Source organism: Chaetomium strumarium, assembly GCF_033439665.1.
Source record: "Chaetomium strumarium strain CBS 333.67 chromosome Unknown B0T15scaffold_8, whole genome shotgun sequence".
In the NCBI taxonomy this organism is placed as follows: Eukaryota; Fungi; Ascomycota; class Sordariomycetes; order Sordariales; family Chaetomiaceae; genus Chaetomium; species Chaetomium strumarium.
Window position 1 is genome coordinate 403,423 of NW_026944436.1, and position 17,153 is coordinate 420,575.

Below are 17,153 nucleotides of genomic sequence, written 5' to 3' on the forward strand. Positions count from 1 at the left end.
AGTATAATGGGTTACAATCGAAACGCAATGAAATGTCAGTTGACTTCAAGTCGCCTGTCTTAGCTTGTCCTAGAGTGAGAGCTCATCTGGACACCCATAATGGTCAAGTTGAGGATTGGGTGGCATTCCACAACACCGACACTTTGGCTCGCAGCATCCAAGCACGCCAAGCTATGTTCCCAACAAGTGGAGTGAGCTCCGTCGACGGGGGTATGTACCTATCATCAAACCAGGAGGCAAACTCGTTGCCAGTTTGTGTAAACCTGGAACGGATAGTTATTATTATGCCGCTGCCGTGCAAACCCAGAGACGCGCAGAGCCTATGCTCAAGCCTTACCTATTATGGAACATCTTGTCAAAGCCGACTGGCTCGAGAATTTTTACCTCTGGACCGTTAGCCTTGCCTAGCTGGGTCCACTGTAAATTGCCCCTTTAGTGGACCCAAGGGGGTTTGATAGGCGCAACGCAGGACCCTGAAAGTTCACATGTTCCTGAGAAAAATGTGAGATCTCACCAACATTGCGGTAAACTGGTTACGCTGGGTAGGACACAATACTCGGCGTGCTATATGGGGTAGTTCGCACTCACCTCGCAGCCTGCCGCTTGTATCTTACGAAACGGACGAGTGAATAGTATGGAGAAAGGGATCCTGAGTACGTACTCCGTACCCAAAATCCATCAGCTTCGTCTGTGCCTGTTGGGATCTGGACCTAATCTTAAAACCATGCCCCCCCGCCAAGCAAACATGGATGCGACTCGCTCGCTAGGGGTTATCGTGTCCGTTTGACTGGACCCCTCTCCATGCGGACATGGTTTGCGGCAGAAGGGGGCGAGGGCGGTCAAAGGATGAATGTGAGATGAATGGCCTGAAGAAAATGCCATCTGGCCCCCGTCTTGGTTGCGGGTGAAGACGTCCTCTCTCTTTCCCCCTTCCGAACCTGCTCTTCCCATCCCGCTGCCCACCCCAACAGATCCTCCGTTGCCAAACATCATAATGGCGACCACAACCACGACGGTAGTGACGAGAAGTCGCAAGGCAAACGGAGAGGCTAAACTGGCACCTACCAAGCTCGCCGACGGCCCCCAATACCCCGATATCCAGACCATCCGCGATGCGATCCCCGCCCACTGCTTCGTCCCCTCCACTTGGCAGTCCATGGGCTATGTCGTCCGCGACGTGGCCATGGCAGCGGCCCTCGGCTGGGCCGCGCTGACCTTCATCCCCCAGATCGAGAGCTCTCTCTGGCGCACGGCGGCCTGGATCGCCTACGGCTATGTCCAAGGCTTGGTCTGCACCGGCATTTGGATCCTGGCACACGAGGCCGGCCACGGGGCCTTCTCGGTCCACCGGCGGCTGAACGACGTCGTGGGCTGGACGCTGCACTCGGCGCTGATGGTGCCGTACTTCAGCTGGAAGTTCTCGCACCACCGCCACCATCGGTTCACGGGACACATGGAGAAGGACATGGCTTTTGTGCCGCACACCAAGGCGGACCGCGAGAAGCGGAGGCTCGCGGATCTGTATCTCGACCGGGAGCTGTTCGAGGACGTGCCCGTTGTGCAACTGGCCAAGCTGCTGTTGCACCAGCTTGCTGGCTGGCAGATGTACCTGCTGTTCAATGTCTCCGCGGGCCGCGACAGCCAGCAGCGTGAGGCTAGCTGGTGGCGCGTGAGCCACTTTGAGCCTACCAGCGCTGTCTTCCGCCCGAGCGAGGCTGTCTACATCGCGCTGTCGGACCTTGGCCTCGCCATCGTCGGCGGTCTTCTCTACCTCGCGTCGACCGTCGTTGGATGGAAGATGGTGTTCTTGGTGTATGGCGTACCGTACTTCTGGGTCCATCATTGGCTGAGTACGTTTCCCCTGTTATCCTGCCTGATGCTTGTCTCGTGTGTGCGGTGAGCTAACAACAGCCCGACAGTTGCCATCACCTACCTGCACCACACCCACCCTGAGGTCCACCACTTCGAGGCCGATAGCTGGACCTTCGTCAAGGGCGCTCTGGCCACCGTTGACCGCGATTTCGGCTTTGTTGGCAAGCACATCTTCCACGGCATCATCGATACGCACGTTGTCCACCATCTCTTCCCGTATGTGTTTGCCCTTCGGACGGGATCCATTCTTGCCCCTCGGAATACTGACGCAGCCAACAGGAGAATTCCCTTCTACAAGGCCGAGGAGGCGACCGAGGCGATCAAGCCGCTGCTCGGCGACCTGTACCACCGCGATGATCGCTCCTTCATCGGCCAGCTGTGGTCCACCTTTACGCAGTGCAAGTACGTGGAAAGCGACCCCGCGGCGCCTGGTGCGCTGAAGTGGGCTGAGAACAGGAAGTGATCCATTGGGAACGGACGCTTCGAGGGACGATGATTGTATAGAGGACCTTCACACCATCATGGTTGCGGGTTATAGAGTCGGATACAAAAAAAAACAATGAATAGACTTGGGCTGGGCGGTTGCGATGGAAAAGAGACTCTTCTCCTCATTCCATTGTCGTCTGTCTGCATGTGCGCATGTTTTCAGCCAATTGTCTGCTGGGACCAACCAGCACACAGGACCTCAGCCTATAAGGCGGCCACCACCGTGTTGGCCCAACAAATGTGGGCAGGTGAGTCTGACACAAGCACTGCTGCCTGCAAACGTGCAAGTACAGTACAATACACTATAAATTCAGTCTCACCCTATCCTTCGTTTCTCACTGGCAGTCTCGCTTCCCTTCCCTCAGCGCTCTCTTTGCCTCTCTGGCTTAGATCAAGTGTAGTATCTGTTCTTCTCATGTTTAATTGCTGAGACCTAATAAATCTTCGTTTACACAATCTTTTGTCACTAGAAGACCCTCCTTCTCAGAGGGGCTGTGCCTGGGATGCGAAGAAGAAGGTTCAAGCAGCTAGAGTGCAGCATTGTTCTGTTTGGAGAGGATGACCCGTCTTACAACGTGACCGGAAGCGTGCTGAAATTCGGTCTCTCCCGAATCCCGATTCGTACGGTGATGGACCCGGGCGGCCGTTGGCCCCGGCCCCGCATGATGTTAATCAACCCAGAAGCGCCCGAGAACTCCCAACCGCATGAAACCGTTTGCTCAGGTTATCTTCTATCGTAATAGTCATGCCAAGTGCTCATCTGGCAGACACCCAGTACATTCCTGAAAGAACGACTGGATCCAGCTGTCTGTGATACTCTGGTCGTCTTATGTCGATGCCAGTCGCAGCGATAACTCATGGGTATTCGGCATCCCGGGGCCTTGGCCTCCCCCTGTTGCTAACGATTCGCTTTACATCACTATCTCCTCCCTCCACTGCTATTTCTTTAACTAGCTCCTCACTATGCAGCAAGTGCTTTTGATTCAACAATACCTGAGTTGTTTTTATGCTGTCTGTTTCGGTATGACGGCCAACATGATGGCCCGGGTCACTGGCCTCGGACGTTGGCCTCGCCATCTTGCTATTTTGGGCACGCACCGTTCGTCACCTCTCTCCTGCCCGGTTTCGCTGTGCGCGACGTAGTTGGCCGGGTCTTCCTACGATCCCACCGCCTTGTGTCGTTCCAGAGCACGCCCATTCGGGTGACCTAGCTGCCACAAGGCGACAGATCATATTTTGCCCCTTCCCCTTCCTCAGTTTCTTCCGGCCGCCGAATCTGCTCTTGGAGGAACTATCCTCGCCTTGATCAACTCCCAGGACTTTTGAGAGCACCTCTACACTTATGCCTTAGTCCGGCTATATATACAGTGGTGGTGTACACGACCTTGGAACCACCTAGTCGCGAACAGAAAGAGCTTCATTAATAACCCCTTCACCGGTTACCCATCACTACTCCGGCAGTCATAACGAGACAATATGCCCACCTACTACACCCTTCCCCCAACGCCCTCGGGGTCGAGCTTGCACTCTCCAATGGACTCCGCCTCCTCCTCCGCCTCCTCCTCAAGGTCCAACTCGAACAGCCGCAGTAGAGTCCCCCGCCTCCAAGCCAGCAACAAAGAAAAGGGGGATAGCAAGACCAAGAAAAGCATCCCCTACCTCTTTCTCGGCTCCGTCGTCGGCGCCTCGCTGCTTGCGCACAAGTACTGGCCTCGGGGCTTCCCCCACGGCGACAAGGAGGATTGGGAGATATCCGAGCTGGGGCGGCGGGCCAGGCAGAGGCGGCTGGCGGAGAAGGCTGCCCGTCGAGGACGAGGGGGAGGAGGAGCAACAGAGGACCGTGGCCGCAGCCGCAGCCGCAGCCGCAGCCGTAGTCGCAGTCGGGGACCGAACCGGAGATGGCTTCGAAGCGAGAGCAGGGAGCGGAGCGTCGAGTGCCGCGAGTGCGTCGTCGTCAGTTGTTGCTGTCGCGGCCGCAGCTGCAGCCGCAGCAGAAGCCGACACCGACACCGAAGCCGAAGCGTGAGCCGCGAGCGGACCGCGGTCCTTGCCGCCACAGAGCGGCACTACCCCGCTACTACCGGGTCGTCGGAGAGATATCGTTTGATGGACCGAAGCGCCTCTATCAGCAGGAGTTTGTCTGTGAGCAGCACTGGGTCGCGGTATTCCCTTGAGAGGAGCGCATCGAGTGCGGCGCCGCGATACCTCCGCTTGCCGGCACAGGGACAGTACTACGATCGCGACGCTCACGGTTCTGAACATGGTTACCGTGAGTCTCGGGCTATAGCTAGACGCCTTTCGCTTGATGCTGGTGGGGCCGAGCGGCGTGATGATGGTGTTGTGTGGCGTTGTCACTGAGTTTTGCCCGTCCTCAGTAGTACCTTAGCTTGTATGTGACCGATGGAAGGAACAGGGTGTGTCTGGAGAGATGGAACATGGTGTCTCGGAAAATTCCATAGTATAAGCGAGAATGCGTTAATGTGTAAGGGTCTACACGTAACAACGTCTGAAATCAAGCTTCATAACACATGCGGGACGAGAGCTGTCCACATCAAGCATAGACCAACACACTCAACACCATGGCAGGAGAAGCACTGGACCCATCAGCTCATTATTTCCTATGCCACCCGTTAGATTATGATCATCTATATCCCTTTCCGAGCGATCGAGGGTCCCTTATGCCACATTGAGTGGCCTCTACACAGATCCCCGCAGACTTTGCTAAACATTCCAGCAGCTCTGGAAACTCAGCAGCCGAGCTCGTCTGTCTCCTCATCGTCGTCCTGGGCAACCTTCTTCAACTTCTTGCGCTTCAAAGCCTTTTTCCTTGGCGTCCTTGTGGGACTTGCAACGGGTGAGGGTGTGGTACTAGTAGGGGTGCTTTTTGGAGAGTTCCGTTGCGACTTCTCTATCGTCTCCTCCGCCTGGGACTGAGAAGCGTCCCACCCTTTGCCAGCAGTCTTTGCAACCAAATACGGATTGATATTCGCCTTGAACCACTTCTCACCCCTAGTGGTTGTTCGGGAACCGCCTTCTAGAGCCGAAAGCGCCGACCTGGTTGTGCGCATTCGTTTTGCTCCGTGGCTTCTCCTGCCGCCCTCGCTCATTAGGCTGCTTAGCTTGAGTCGTTGTTCCTGGAGTTTCGAGTCGTAGGCGACGATACTGCGAACGTACGGTGCTACATCGAGAGCGATGAGCCTTAGTGTACGATCGAACACCGAAGGATCGAGGAATGACACTGGTTGTGGCGCGGAAGTGTCGGGAGTAGCGATCGGGTCAAATGCAAGAGCAAAGTCCATCCGATTGATCGCTGAGGCGTCCGGTAGGGCGGACGTAAAGCTTGTCTGGAGGTGCTCAATGGCCTGTGCTTCGTCTAGTGGACGGAGCGCAGGCCCAGAGTGTTTCTGAAGGTTCTCAACGTGCAACCGCAAGCAGTGCTTTGCAAGAGACCTGATAGCAGAAGCAAGCGAAGTCGTCAAGGAGTTGAAGCGTACGATAGGAGGAGTGTCAAGATACGTGAGCCCCAGGACGAAGTCTTCCTGTAGCTTAGCCGGCACCTCGGGCTGTGTGGTGTCGATGGCCTCCTGAAAGATTGTTGGTTAGCTCAGGTCGCACATAATGGAACAGGAGCAGCTCACCTCCTTGAATGCAGCAAATGCTTTGGAAGAACATACATCTGCTGCACTCATCGCCTCGGCTAGGCTATCATACGCTTCCAGCACCCCAAGCCTATCAGCGGGTGTGGTGACCTCGGGTCTAATATGTTCAGCCCAGGAGTCAAGTCCCGTTGAGTCCTGCCAGTGTCCGATATCTAGACCCCATGACTCCCAGGCTTGATGGAGAACTTCCTCTTCCACAAGCCGGGGGGAGAGCTGGGGATCCGAAAGCCGGTCCCGTCCCAAGAGGTTCATGCCTGGCTGATATGTGTCTTGGCTGATGACCCTTACGACCTCGTTGTTCTCGTCCAAGTCAACGCCCTTTGGCCAGCGCGGATAGAACCAGTCAAAGCCGCCCCTGCGGTCGCCTACTCCGATCTGGCACCAGTATTGCAGGTCCATGGTCGCAGCCCGCAAGTCACGGTTACGAGATTCGTAAAGCTGCTCCACCGAGTCCCGTGTGAGCGCATGGCCTTCGTTTGCTGCGATGAGGATCAAGCGGTCAACGGCAAGGTCCGTTGGCGGAGGACTGAGTCGAAAGATGCCGTGGAGTCTCAGTGTGTTCAGAGGAACAAGCGTCTCGTCGTTGCAAGTCATGATGAATGGCCGCTTTGACTGTGAGATGAGACCGAGGACCGTGCTCCAGAATTGTTTGTCCTCCTCGTAGAGAATATCAACCTCCTCCAGAAGGATCAAGGACTGCCGCTGCGTCTTAGCTGCTTCCTTCTTCACCTCGCTGCTTGGTTGAGCCTTTGCTGAAGTCTTTGTCAATTGCTTCGGTTTGGGCTTGCCCGACTTGGGCTTGAAGAAGGCACTCATGGTTGGCTGCTTGCCTGACTTGATGTCCTTGGTGGTATCGTCCTCTGCCGCAGTATCCTGGTCGTCTGGCGGGCTGGCTGACTGGTGCTGCTGGACGTGGTGATTCCTGGTCATGTCGCCAATCTTCTCTAGCACGTCTTTGCCGCTCCTGCGACTGCTCGGATTGATCTCGAAGACCTCAAAGTCCAGCTCTTTGGCCACGGCATACACTGCAGCGGTCTTGCCACATCCGTGCGGGCCGCTGATAACGAGCGTATTTGCAGATTTATCGGCGTCTCTGCCCCTGGATAGACTACCAGACTGGACCACTGTCTTGCGGAGGATGCCTCGCCACCCACTAGGAGCCCAGTTGTCATCCTCGTCCGACAGTTCGTACAACTCGTCCTCCTCGTCTTCACTAGAGACGATAAAGCCGTCGAGCTTTTTTCTTCGCTTCTTCTTACCAGCACCTGCTCCCTTTGCCTTTGACCCGGCTTTTGGCTTTTCGGACTCTGTGGAACCCGTATCTACAGACTGTACCATCAACGCCCGAAGCCAATCTCGCAGCATAAATGCTTCTTGTCCAGGCTGAAGAACTTCAATGGCGCTTGCCGGTGCATATTTCTGGACCCAGTTGCTGGTCTCGCACTGGGCCGTGTCGAAGGCCGATAGCGAGGAAGCAATGGAACCGAAAAGGCGCGCGAGTTGGGAGGGCGCTCGCACGCCACGCTCACCACCCTGAACATCCTTTTCGAGTGGATTGGCCCTTTTTGACAAAGGAGTGGGCTGAAAGGTCTTCAGCTCGGGAAGGATCCTCGCCTGCAGTTTGCTTCCACTTTCGAAGTGCTTTTGTGGAAGGCGAAGCTCAGGAGGCGGAGGGATGATCTCCTCGGTGTTGATGTTTTGAACGGCCTTTACCATGGCTGGGAATTCCGCCGACTTGGTGGCAAGACTGACGACGGACTCATTCGGTGGGACTTTGACCGCATTTCCCTTGGACTTCCGAGAAGCAAGAGGGAGTGAGGTGGTATCAGTGTCTGCTAGCAATGCGATGTGCCCGTCTCCTCGCGTGTGTGCCACATCATGCCATGGCCATGGAGGCAGTTTGGCTCCTGGGAACTTCAGGCCCAAGTTCTTCACGCCAAACTGGGGCATTGGCACCTTTGCAGCTGATTCAATTCGAGACTTTCGGGGTGAACAGGGCGTAGAGCTGTACTGCTTCGTTCTACTGCTAGGCGGAGACGAGGCAGACTTCTTAGGCTTGGGGTCTTCCGCAGTCAGTTCGGATTTCTTGGTTTGGCCCAAGAAGAACGGATGTGTGGTTTTCGCTGCTCTTGGTGCTGAGGATTTGAGGGGATCAAGGGATTGTTCTCGGCTGCTAGTTGGTCGTATTTGCTTTGAGTTAGCGACGGAATGCCGGGCCTGGCCGCTGAGAATCGCGTCGATCAACTCCCCCAGTCTGACACGAGCGTTAGGATCGGGCCCGTATGTGATCTGCACGATTTTGGACGTTGGCTTTCTGCCACGCTTTGCGGGTGGTTTTTTCTCGACATCGTGCGCCTCATCCGTGGCGGTTTTAGACAATTTCGGCTTTGGAGGTGATCCGATCGTCCCGGTTTTTGGATTGAATTGTAACAACTTTTTCGGTTTTGCTGTACCAGCCACCGCTTCTGTGGATGCTGTAGTGGTGGACTCGGGAACACAGCCGTGGTTTTTGGTCTCGTGAAGATCATTGTGTGCCGAGTGTTCAACTCCAGTGTCACCAGTGGCTAAATCAAGACCGCCGTGATTCACTCCCTTCGCAGCGTTCGGGAAGTTCACAGCGACCGCTTCCTTTGGTGCTGAAACATCGATGTCCGCCGAGCCCTCCGTGCTATTCGGTTTATCCGCAGCACTTCCACTACCCTTTCCCAGCTTCAGAAAATGACCCTCAATTGATCCAGCAGGCAAATTCCTCGCTCGTTTTCTTGGCCGTGCCTTCTTTTGTGTCTCTTCTCTGAGCTCCTTATCTGCTTTTCGCCGTCTACCACGCGTTGTGGCCGGTTCTGGGACATCCTCTTCAGACCTTTCACTCCCGGTGGCATCGGGCGCCGTGGAGGGATTGTCGGGTTCGGCTGGTGCGCTCGAATCATTCAGAGCTTGATTGTCTGCCATGGGCACGGTCGAGCGACTCTGTGTGAAGAAAGGGTGCAATGGCCGTTGGGCTGTAGTGTCGGTTGGCATGGAAGTCCCAGCCATGGTGAGCACCGCGAGAGGACCCATTGACAGAGAACGCGGGGACTAAACTGTTCCCTTAGCTTTGCATGAGGAATGATGGATGCAGAAAGACTAATGCGTAAAGTGGCTTCACCTGCGGCGCACGGCAGTACTTACCAGATTAGAAGATGTGCTAGGCCAGGGCAAGTTGATCGTTGTAGGTAATCATGCTGGGGGAAGATCAAATTGCTTTAGATACAAAGGTTCAAAAATAACGTGGAAGAACCATCAAGACTCTCACATGGTATGCGGCGACTAGGGGAAAGTAAGTGTAGCTGGTCCCAATCCCGATGATTGCTGCGTGCATGCCCGCGCCTCTTCTTTTAGTGCACGCGTTAACGATTCGCGTCGCGTTCAATTGACACGCCAGTTGCATCATCGGCTTTGCGCCTGCAAATGCTTGTAAGTGGGTCAGGACTCAAGAGCCTAGCATTACCTAAGCCTACCTGGTACTTTAGCCCCACCGATTAGATCCACTTTATTTTTTCGAGTGGACTTTTTCTCTCCAGTGAAGCCTCAGAAAGTTCAGAACAACTGGAAGAACGGCGATGTCTTCGCCCTGACAGCTCAGACAGCTTGATCCGCAGCCACGGCGCACTCAAAATGGCTGCCAAGCTTCAGATACACGCGCCATACGTCTTGCAGGCACTTCCTCCCCCTCTCGATGGCCCGGATGGTCCTGGCCGTTACCTTGCCGGGGAGGTTTTCGGCCAAAAGCAGGGCTGCAAGCGTCGCAAGAGGACCGAGCTCACGGTAGCAATTGACGGTGTCGCTGTTTACCTTTACGATGTTAGAGCCCTTGGATAATTTCTCGCCTGGCCTTCCCAAGCTGACGTGTCCCAGATTCTCTCATCTCAGGCGGTTACCTCGTACCTGGTCTCGCCCCAGTCCGTCTTCACTTGCGCGCCGTATTCTTTGCGCTGGAGGCCAGCGTCGTCCAAGTCGGCCACTCGTTATACCTATGTCTCGCTCGCAACAAGCAGTGGCACCTCTTCAAAGCGCGAGATCAAACTGTTCAAGGAGGAGATCTCCGGGGCCGGGACGACAACCGCGACACCTGTCTCCCATACCCTCCGTTGTGATGCGCCCATCATCCTCATCTTCGCCAGCTCGCCCAGGCATTCCGTGACACAGTTGCCTAGTGATCAGTCGTCCAACCATGACCTAGTAGCTGTGGCTTCCGATGGCACGATCCTGTGCCTAAACGGAGAGACTCTGGACGAGAGATGGCAGGTGTCGCCTTCTGTGCTCTCAAAGGACCTTATTGCAAGTCCCAAGGCAGGCCTCAAGGTGGACTTCGCACAATCGACGTTTGCTGCGGACGTTGTCGACGGAATATTCGGTGGCGGAAACGAGCTTTTTGGGGTGTTCCAGGAGAAGATCCACCGCGAGGGGTTCAATCCGGACTTCCTTATTGTGATCACCTCGCAACCGTCGTCTAATGCACGGCACTTGCATGTTCTCGCCCTCCCGTCAGAGAGGGAAGCACGGCAAACGGATAATGTGCGCCTTATTTCAGTGTTCGTCGCTCCTCTTCCTACAGAAGCGGAGGACTGCACGAAATTCCAGTTGGATGTCAGATCCGGAACGCTCCAAACGCTCTCAGGCGGGTCAATCGTCACCTACGGATTTAGCAATGGCATCCCCCGGCTCGAGAACAAACTGCAGGTCCCGCAGTTGACTTCATTCCTCCGGTTATCGAAGACCTCTGTCCTTACTTCTGCCGCCGATACCGTTTCAGTGTACAACCCGATCTACCGGTCCCTCCAAGCCACCGCGCCTGTTGACTCCGAGAAATCTGAGGGTAGCAGCAACCCTTTCGAGTTCATCACTTATCTCGCGGGTCGCGAGATCGCGGTTGGGTTCCGTGGCACCGACCTGACTGCTCTCCAGATCGAAGCACCGAAAAACCGAAACAACAAGCGCCGCGCGGAGGGTCTATTGACTGACGCAATCCGGCGTGGGATTCCCCGGAATCCCTCTCACCAGAAGCCGGCCCAAGTCGACCAGCCTAAGTCAGCCGTCCTCGCGGAGCCTTTGCCTGGATCGTCGGATCTTTCGTGGCCAGAATGGCAGAGCAAGTCAATGCAAGCGGACGAGCTCCTTCGCGAGAATGACGTACGCTCATGGGAAGAGTTGTTGGCGGAGGTCTTCAAGGTGAAAACTAAGTCAAGCGAAGCTGTGGCCGAGAAAGAGAGCCTTCCAAACGGTACCGCTTCTCCGACGCAGCTTCCGGAGTGGGTCTGGCCGCCCTCTCGGGCTGATTATCCTCGTGTTGATAGACGGTGGATATTCTATGCCATCAGCAGAGTGTTTTCGTGGGACGAGCAAAGTGACTCAAAGACATCGCGGATGGCGTGCCAGTTACCAGAAAGCAACATCCTCAACTATCTCGTTGATGCTGGGCATCTGTCAATCTCAAACATCAAGTCGGCCTTCAAGGACAAGATTCAGAAGGTGGACGGGGCGGATAACATCATCGGAGAAGAAGTACCCAACCTCTTAGCGCAAGTGGACCCGACGATGGAACTACTTGTGGGCTATCTGTCCGGGACGCAGCTTGGATCGACGGAGCTTGTATCTTCTATCAAGCTCCTGCTCCGCAGCCTCGGCTTATTTGAGAACCCATCTAAGACCATCCAGTTGCGGCTCACGGAAAATGGGGAACAAGGCCACGACCAGGAGAACGAGGTGATCAACATGGAGCTTGATCGGGCTGAGGAAGAACTGCAGATTACAGAACACTACCTAGGCGGGCACAGGGCCAGAGGCTTGGGCGTGGCGTTCGGCAAATTGGCGGCCTGCCCGACAGCCGCAACCGTGCAGAGCTTGCGGAGTCTCTTCAAGCCCGAGGAGATAATCGGCCTGATGAACGTCCTGCGGGCTGAACTCATCAAAGACGGCTGGACAACACGCTACATTGACCGGACGGGCGCCGAGGATGAGGCCGAAGCCCCTCCCGACGGAAGCCTCCAGCTCATTGCCGATCTGATGTCCAGATGCATCGACTCAGTAGGCTTGGGCGGATGGATGGCGTCGGATGCCATACTCGGTGGCTCTCCCAGCCAGGAGGACTCGGCGGACTTTTTCAGCCAGTTTCAAGCCGAGGTGAGCGTGGCTCTGGAAGGCGTATTGGAAGCGGTGCGTCTCCAAGGAGCCCTGGCCGAGGCTGTCAACTACGCGAAGAAGGCTAGGAAAGCGCTTGCGGATTCCGCGAAGGGTAAAGCCGCATCGCTGCACATGACCGAGGCACTCCCGCTTGGGCTCAAACTCGATAGCAAAATCTCGACGGAGAGGGTCAGGTCGGGCGGCGAGATCGTCCCGAGGAGCAGCAGGCAAATTGGCCATTTCATTAGCAAAAAGAGGGGCATCTATTCGGTGCACCGGATATCGGAGGAGACGCTGCTGGGCGGAAGCCGCGTCACTGTTGTCCAGGAAGCTCGGTGAGCCTACATACTAGAAGGCATTTGAATGTAGATGGGTAATGTTCACGCTGAATCAAGCAATCAGTTGTTGCCCTCTTATGCATGTTGGCTTCCCGGTGGGACAATCGGTTTACATGGACACAGCCAACGTCGTGGCAATTGTGCGAAACCCACACAATCGGAACTCTCGAGCCGCATCTTCATGGCTATCCCCACTTTGACCCGTTGCTGCCGCTCCGATCTTCTCATGCCTTGTCTCACTCGTGTACACGTTGCCTGCGTCACGATCAAGTGGAGTTCTGGATGTTAACATGGCACATCTTACAGACAGCCTCGCCACAGCAAGTACGACATAAAGTACCGAGAATCTAGGATGTTGGCTCCCAGCTTGTCTCATCCAACACCGATATGCCATTGGCACATCCGACAGACCTAATCAGCGGGTCGAGAAACGTGCAACCCAAGACAAGAACCTCTTCGGTCAAGGGAGCGAACCAATTCAACGATTGCCATCGATCTCTTCACCTCCGCCGGAAATGGTATACCGAGGTGACTCAGTCAGATGAGGCTTGGCATTGCTTACCGGCCACGCCGGCAAAGCGCTGGATGCGCTGAACAATGCCAAAGCGGCACGGAGACCGGCGATCGCAGCGACGACGAAGGCTTCCAGAAGCAGCCCGGGCGGGATCCCCGTCCCTCACAGCCTCGTTTGTTGGCGAGTGTCAGATTTCGCTGAAGATGACCCGCTCACAACTCGGTGCTTCGACTTTTGGCATCGTGACTGGGTTTCGCGGAGCACAGCCCAACGGCTTGTGATAATACCGGTCTCAATGGGGTAATACGGCGACGGTCACGGTAGACAAATGCTGCCCAGCCAGCCAGCCAGCTTATTTCCTCAACCTCGCGATCTTGTCCACAAACGAGGCGAGGGGTGCCATCCCCCGAGACTAGCCCTTGGTTCTGTTAGGACCTCTATGATGCCATTCCTGTGGCTGGAGGTTTCCCTCGTCCGGTACCGACGTGGAATACAAAATGCTGCAGATAGCCGAGGGTGGCGGAGTGCAATCGTGTAGTTCCGCAGCTTTGGTCTGATTTCACGATGGGCCGAACTGGGAGGTTCAATTGCCCCACTGCAAGGCCGATGATTGGAAGACATTGTCATAAGAACGGTCACGCGCCCTGCGATTGGCTAGCCCTACCCTCCTGCCCGGTTTCCCCACACTGTCCTGTTACATGAAGACGTCACTAGCATGGGTTTTTGTGTCCCAGAACACACACTTCCTCGTTCATTGATGCCATTCACATCGGAATCATCTTGTTACAACAGGCTTCACAGTTTGAGAGAAGCCGACAGAATTGACTTCTGGATCATTCAGCGGTGCGGTCGTCCTTTGCTTTAAACCATTATGGGCATCGAGAGTCGATGTTTTCGGCTTATTTCGCCCACGATCTCGAGATGTCTTCGATGGAGCCTAGGAAGCCCCACGTAGAGCCTCGCAGGAACTGCTCGGCGTCGCTAGCGCCACCTTGTTCGATGACACACATAACGCTAGCTATGTACATCCCTTGCTGTTGGGTATGTTTGGGTTCAAGTTGGGTGACAACCGGTAGTGTACCCTCTTAACTATGGGTCAACGACGATCCCTCTCGTCCGCGATTCGTCAGCCGCTTCAAGCCTGATTGAAGCCCAGGTGATCTCTCCTAGTAATTACTACTAGTGTCTCCCTCTACACTGCTCTTTCCACAGCCTGGCTCTCTTTTCTGTTCGCCGTCTTGGTAATCTCTGCCTCCTCGGTACAGACTTGGCCAACCATCCTCTTCGTGACTGAGCTTTTTCTCAAGCGGCGTCCGAGTCTGGCGCCGACCTCCTAAGTCTAGAGTATCCTCTCGTGTCGGCCCCACTTCGAGGAGTTGAGCCGGACACCAGCCCGCCAAGAGGCTGATACTACGCGCTTGTGCTCGGAGTGAAAGCCTTCGGGCGACCCAATCCATGACAGCAACAAGCGGAGACTCCCCAAGCATCGAGTCCGTCGATGCCTTTGCGCGGCAACTGTATCGGCGAACTCGCAATGCCGGCACCGATTTCGTCGATCTGGCTATAGCCGTTTGCAGCCTACATAGAGCGCTCAAGCACCTCGATGCTGAAGCCCAGGACCCTGACTCGCCTCTCCACACGGCGAATCCTGCCAGTAGCGAAAGCCGGGATTCTGTTTATGCTAGGCAGTTGAGATCACTGGTCGAGGATAGCGAGTTTGCCCTGAAGCAGGTCGACACCATCCTCCAGAGGTACGGAGAAGACGTCGGGGCCAACCGTGGTACTGGAGGGAACGTCGCAGAACGGGCTCGGAAGATCGATCTCATTCGAGGAGATGTCGTCTCTCAAACTATGAAGATTGAAGTCTTCCTTGATACGATCCAGTTGCACAACCCCACGAAGGCACAGCGTACGCTCGAAAACGTCGACGACCAACAGCTGGACATGATCAAGGACCAGGTGGATGCCATCGCTAACCGTCTATTCCACGAAAGGAGAGATCAATCACCAATAGAGACGGACGAAGACGAGCTATGGCGGAGCTTCAAGGCTGAGTTGGAGAGAGAAGGGTTTTCGCCCGAGGTGCTTCGGAAGAATAAGGCAGGCACCTAATCTTCTGTAACTGCTGCGTGAATGACCTAACTAAATCATGCCCAATAGGAGGTCTTGCGTGCATACATCCGTGAGCTTGAGTCTCACCAGCGGCAGGGTGACGGGACCCCGCCGTCTGTCCGTGGACTGCTTGAATGGGATGCCCAACCGCGAACTGCAACGGCCAGTGGACCGTACCCAACCGATGGCCGGCAAACGAAGCCCAACTCTGCGACCAATCCTACCGGCATCGAAGGACGCAGGCGAACCGAAGCGCGTGGAATGGCCAACTCCATACCGGTTCCCTCACAACCCCGAGGTCACACCGTCGCCAGTCTGCAACCCGCGCTGAGCTTCGAGCCGTATACATCATCTGAGGCTTCAGATTCGGAGGGCAATCCTGGGTCTCACATGGCGCTCATCTCGACACGAGACCTCATGGCTCTTGACCGTTATTCGGCTGACAAGGTGGCTTCGCTCCTGTCACCCCCACTATCACACCTCTCCATCTCTCCAGGTACCTCTCCATCTCAGAGATATCTGCCATTCGGAACCCAACCGTTGCACATTCCGGGGTCCGCTCTCCCAAGCAGCTTCTCACCGAGCTCGCCACCACCCCCTTACAGTACCAGTCCGAACACTCTGGGTGCTGGATGGGATCCGCCTGCGCTGCCATCCTCGGCGCCCACAGCCGGTACCCACATGCTCCAACAGTACCAACCTTCGTCACGACGATCCAGTCATCTCGCCCCTGACAGCAAAGGTCAAACCATACCTCTGGATGCCACCTGGACTAAGATTGATCGCAAGCTAGTCTCCCCCGAGGTGCTGGAAGAGGCGGGCGTGCGATACGAAGCCAGACCGAATTTCGTCGCTGTGCTTGGTGTTCTGAGCCGTGAGAAGATCGAGGAGTATGCGAGGAGGAGCTTCGAGGTACGCAACGCAAGGAGAGCGCCGACAACCAGAGCCGCCAACGTCGAGAGCCGGGGGGATGGCCGACTGCGGCATGAAACTTACGGCGATCGGGATAGAAGAGGGACAGGAAGCAGAGAGCTTGCGCGAGACAATAACTCGGAAGCACTCTTTGACACGAGCGATGCCGATTCGTCCGACCACGGCGACGGCGACGACGACGATCACAACAATCGCCGCAAGGGGCTGGGACACAGCAGCCGAGGGCGATACACGCCCAAGGACTACACCCCTACGCATAACAAGAAGCCCAAGCCTCCGGACAGCGACGAGGAAGAGAAAGGAACCAGAGTATACCCCGTTATTGTGTCCCCACCAGCGAGCGTTAACGGCGAGGACAACACGATCTCTCCCTCGAGCACCGTGGCGCCCAAACCGATACTGAAGAACAAGAACCCGAACCACGTCCGCTTTGATCGCACGGGGCCGAGGGAGATCTCGCCCGAGGAAGTCTCGCGCCGTGATCGAGACCGGGACAACAACCACCGCCGCGTCGGCGACCGGGAGCGGGACCGTGATCGAGATCGAGATCGAGATCGGGCTCCTCGCGATAAAGAGAGAGACCGGTCCAAGAGAGCAAAGTCGAGAGACGACAGATTACGCGAGAGGGATCGGGTGAGAGATACGGACAGGAACCGAGATCGAGACCGGGATCGGGATCGGGACAGGGATCGAGGTCGCGGGGAAGATGGGGAGCGGCCGTCCAGGAGGAGCGCCCTGAAGGAGGCGACCACCGCTATTGGCGTCAGCAGCGCGGCGGCGACCCTGCTGAGTGTCCTGACGCATGCTGCACATCACCTCTGAGACAGGGCGGATGCGGTTTTGCGGTGTGTGTGTGTTGTCTGTGGGAGCCGGCGAGGGTTTGGGGACAAAGAGGCTTATTTCCTTTTTAGGATGGTCTATGATACCCCTCTATTTTCCGGAATCTTTTCAGTGTATTTAATGGGAAGATGATTTTGCTGGGAAGCAGATTGGGTCTTGGAAATCGTGTTCACTGGAGTGAGATCAAAACCTCGCTGGACTTCACTTTCAATCTTGAAGCCTTGTGACACTCAGTGGCGC

General features: G+C 55.9%; 6 protein-coding genes across 6 annotated transcripts; 4 read left to right on the forward strand and 2 right to left on the reverse strand.

The window, feature by feature from the left end:
• Window positions 1–994: 994 nt before the first annotated feature.
• B0T15DRAFT_405197 (fatty acid desaturase-domain-containing protein) lies at window positions 995–2,335 on the forward strand (the record flags this gene model as incomplete). The annotated part of the gene is made up of 3 exons (XM_062865286.1): window positions 995–1,850; window positions 1,920–2,088; window positions 2,152–2,335. The coding sequence occupies 3 exons, from the start codon at window positions 995–997 to the stop codon at window positions 2,333–2,335; spliced, it is 1,209 nt and encodes a 402-aa protein (XP_062717453.1).
• A 1,299-nt stretch (window positions 2,336–3,634) lies between these two features.
• B0T15DRAFT_320920 (uncharacterized protein) lies at window positions 3,635–4,944 on the forward strand. Its single transcript, XM_062864047.1, has one exon. The coding sequence runs from the start codon at window positions 3,835–3,837 to the stop codon at window positions 4,714–4,716; it is 882 nt and encodes a 293-aa protein (XP_062717454.1). The 5' UTR covers window positions 3,635–3,834; the 3' UTR covers window positions 4,717–4,944.
• A 1-nt stretch (window position 4,945) lies between these two features.
• Window positions 4,946–9,395, reverse strand: B0T15DRAFT_320928 (uncharacterized protein). Its single transcript, XM_062864050.1, has 3 exons — window positions 9,186–9,395; window positions 5,997–9,092; window positions 4,946–5,942 (listed from the first exon to the last, which is right to left on the reverse strand). Exons 2-3 carry the CDS (start codon window positions 9,072–9,074, stop codon window positions 5,106–5,108), a joined length of 3,915 nt encoding a protein of 1,304 aa, XP_062717455.1. The 5' UTR covers window positions 9,075–9,092; window positions 9,186–9,395; the 3' UTR covers window positions 4,946–5,105.
• A 176-nt stretch (window positions 9,396–9,571) lies between these two features.
• B0T15DRAFT_320923 (uncharacterized protein) lies at window positions 9,572–12,569 on the forward strand. Its single transcript, XM_062864048.1, has 2 exons — window positions 9,572–9,857; window positions 9,912–12,569. Exons 1-2 carry the CDS (start codon window positions 9,672–9,674, stop codon window positions 12,513–12,515), a joined length of 2,790 nt encoding a protein of 929 aa, XP_062717456.1. The 5' UTR covers window positions 9,572–9,671; the 3' UTR covers window positions 12,516–12,569.
• B0T15DRAFT_320924 (uncharacterized protein) lies at window positions 12,570–13,010 on the reverse strand. The gene has a single exon (XM_062864049.1). The coding sequence runs from the start codon at window positions 12,906–12,908 to the stop codon at window positions 12,624–12,626; it is 285 nt and encodes a 94-aa protein (XP_062717457.1). The 5' UTR covers window positions 12,909–13,010; the 3' UTR covers window positions 12,570–12,623.
• Window positions 13,011–14,300: 1,290 nt separating this feature from the next.
• B0T15DRAFT_320960 (uncharacterized protein) lies at window positions 14,301–17,151 on the forward strand. The gene is made up of 2 exons (XM_062864051.1): window positions 14,301–15,128; window positions 15,189–17,151. Exons 1-2 carry the CDS (start codon window positions 14,484–14,486, stop codon window positions 16,893–16,895), a joined length of 2,352 nt encoding a protein of 783 aa, XP_062717458.1. The 5' UTR covers window positions 14,301–14,483; the 3' UTR covers window positions 16,896–17,151.
• Window positions 17,152–17,153: the final 2 nt, after the last annotated feature.

Bases quoted from the DNA above. Each gene is read 5' to 3' on its own strand.
- B0T15DRAFT_320920 (XM_062864047.1), top strand. From the start codon at position 3,835: ATGCCCACCTACTACACCCTTCCCCCAACGCCCTCGGGGTCGAGCTTG.
- B0T15DRAFT_320928 (XM_062864050.1), bottom strand. From the start codon at position 9,074: ATGGGTCCTCTCGCGGTGCTCACCATGGCTGGGACTTCCATGCCAACC. The intron at 5,943-5,996 runs GTGAGCTGCTCC...ACAATCTTTCAG, and splicing joins CATTTGCTGCATTCAAGGAG to GAGGCCATCGACACCACACA.
- B0T15DRAFT_320923 (XM_062864048.1), top strand. From the start codon at position 9,672: ATGGCTGCCAAGCTTCAGATACACGCGCCATACGTCTTGCAGGCACTT. The intron at 9,858-9,911 runs GTTAGAGCCCTT...GACGTGTCCCAG, and splicing joins TCGCTGTTTACCTTTACGAT to ATTCTCTCATCTCAGGCGGT.
- B0T15DRAFT_320924 (XM_062864049.1), bottom strand. From the start codon at position 12,908: ATGGCATATCGGTGTTGGATGAGACAAGCTGGGAGCCAACATCCTAGA.
- B0T15DRAFT_320960 (XM_062864051.1), top strand. From the start codon at position 14,484: ATGACAGCAACAAGCGGAGACTCCCCAAGCATCGAGTCCGTCGATGCC. The intron at 15,129-15,188 runs GCAGGCACCTAA...CATGCCCAATAG, and splicing joins AGGTGCTTCGGAAGAATAAG to GAGGTCTTGCGTGCATACAT.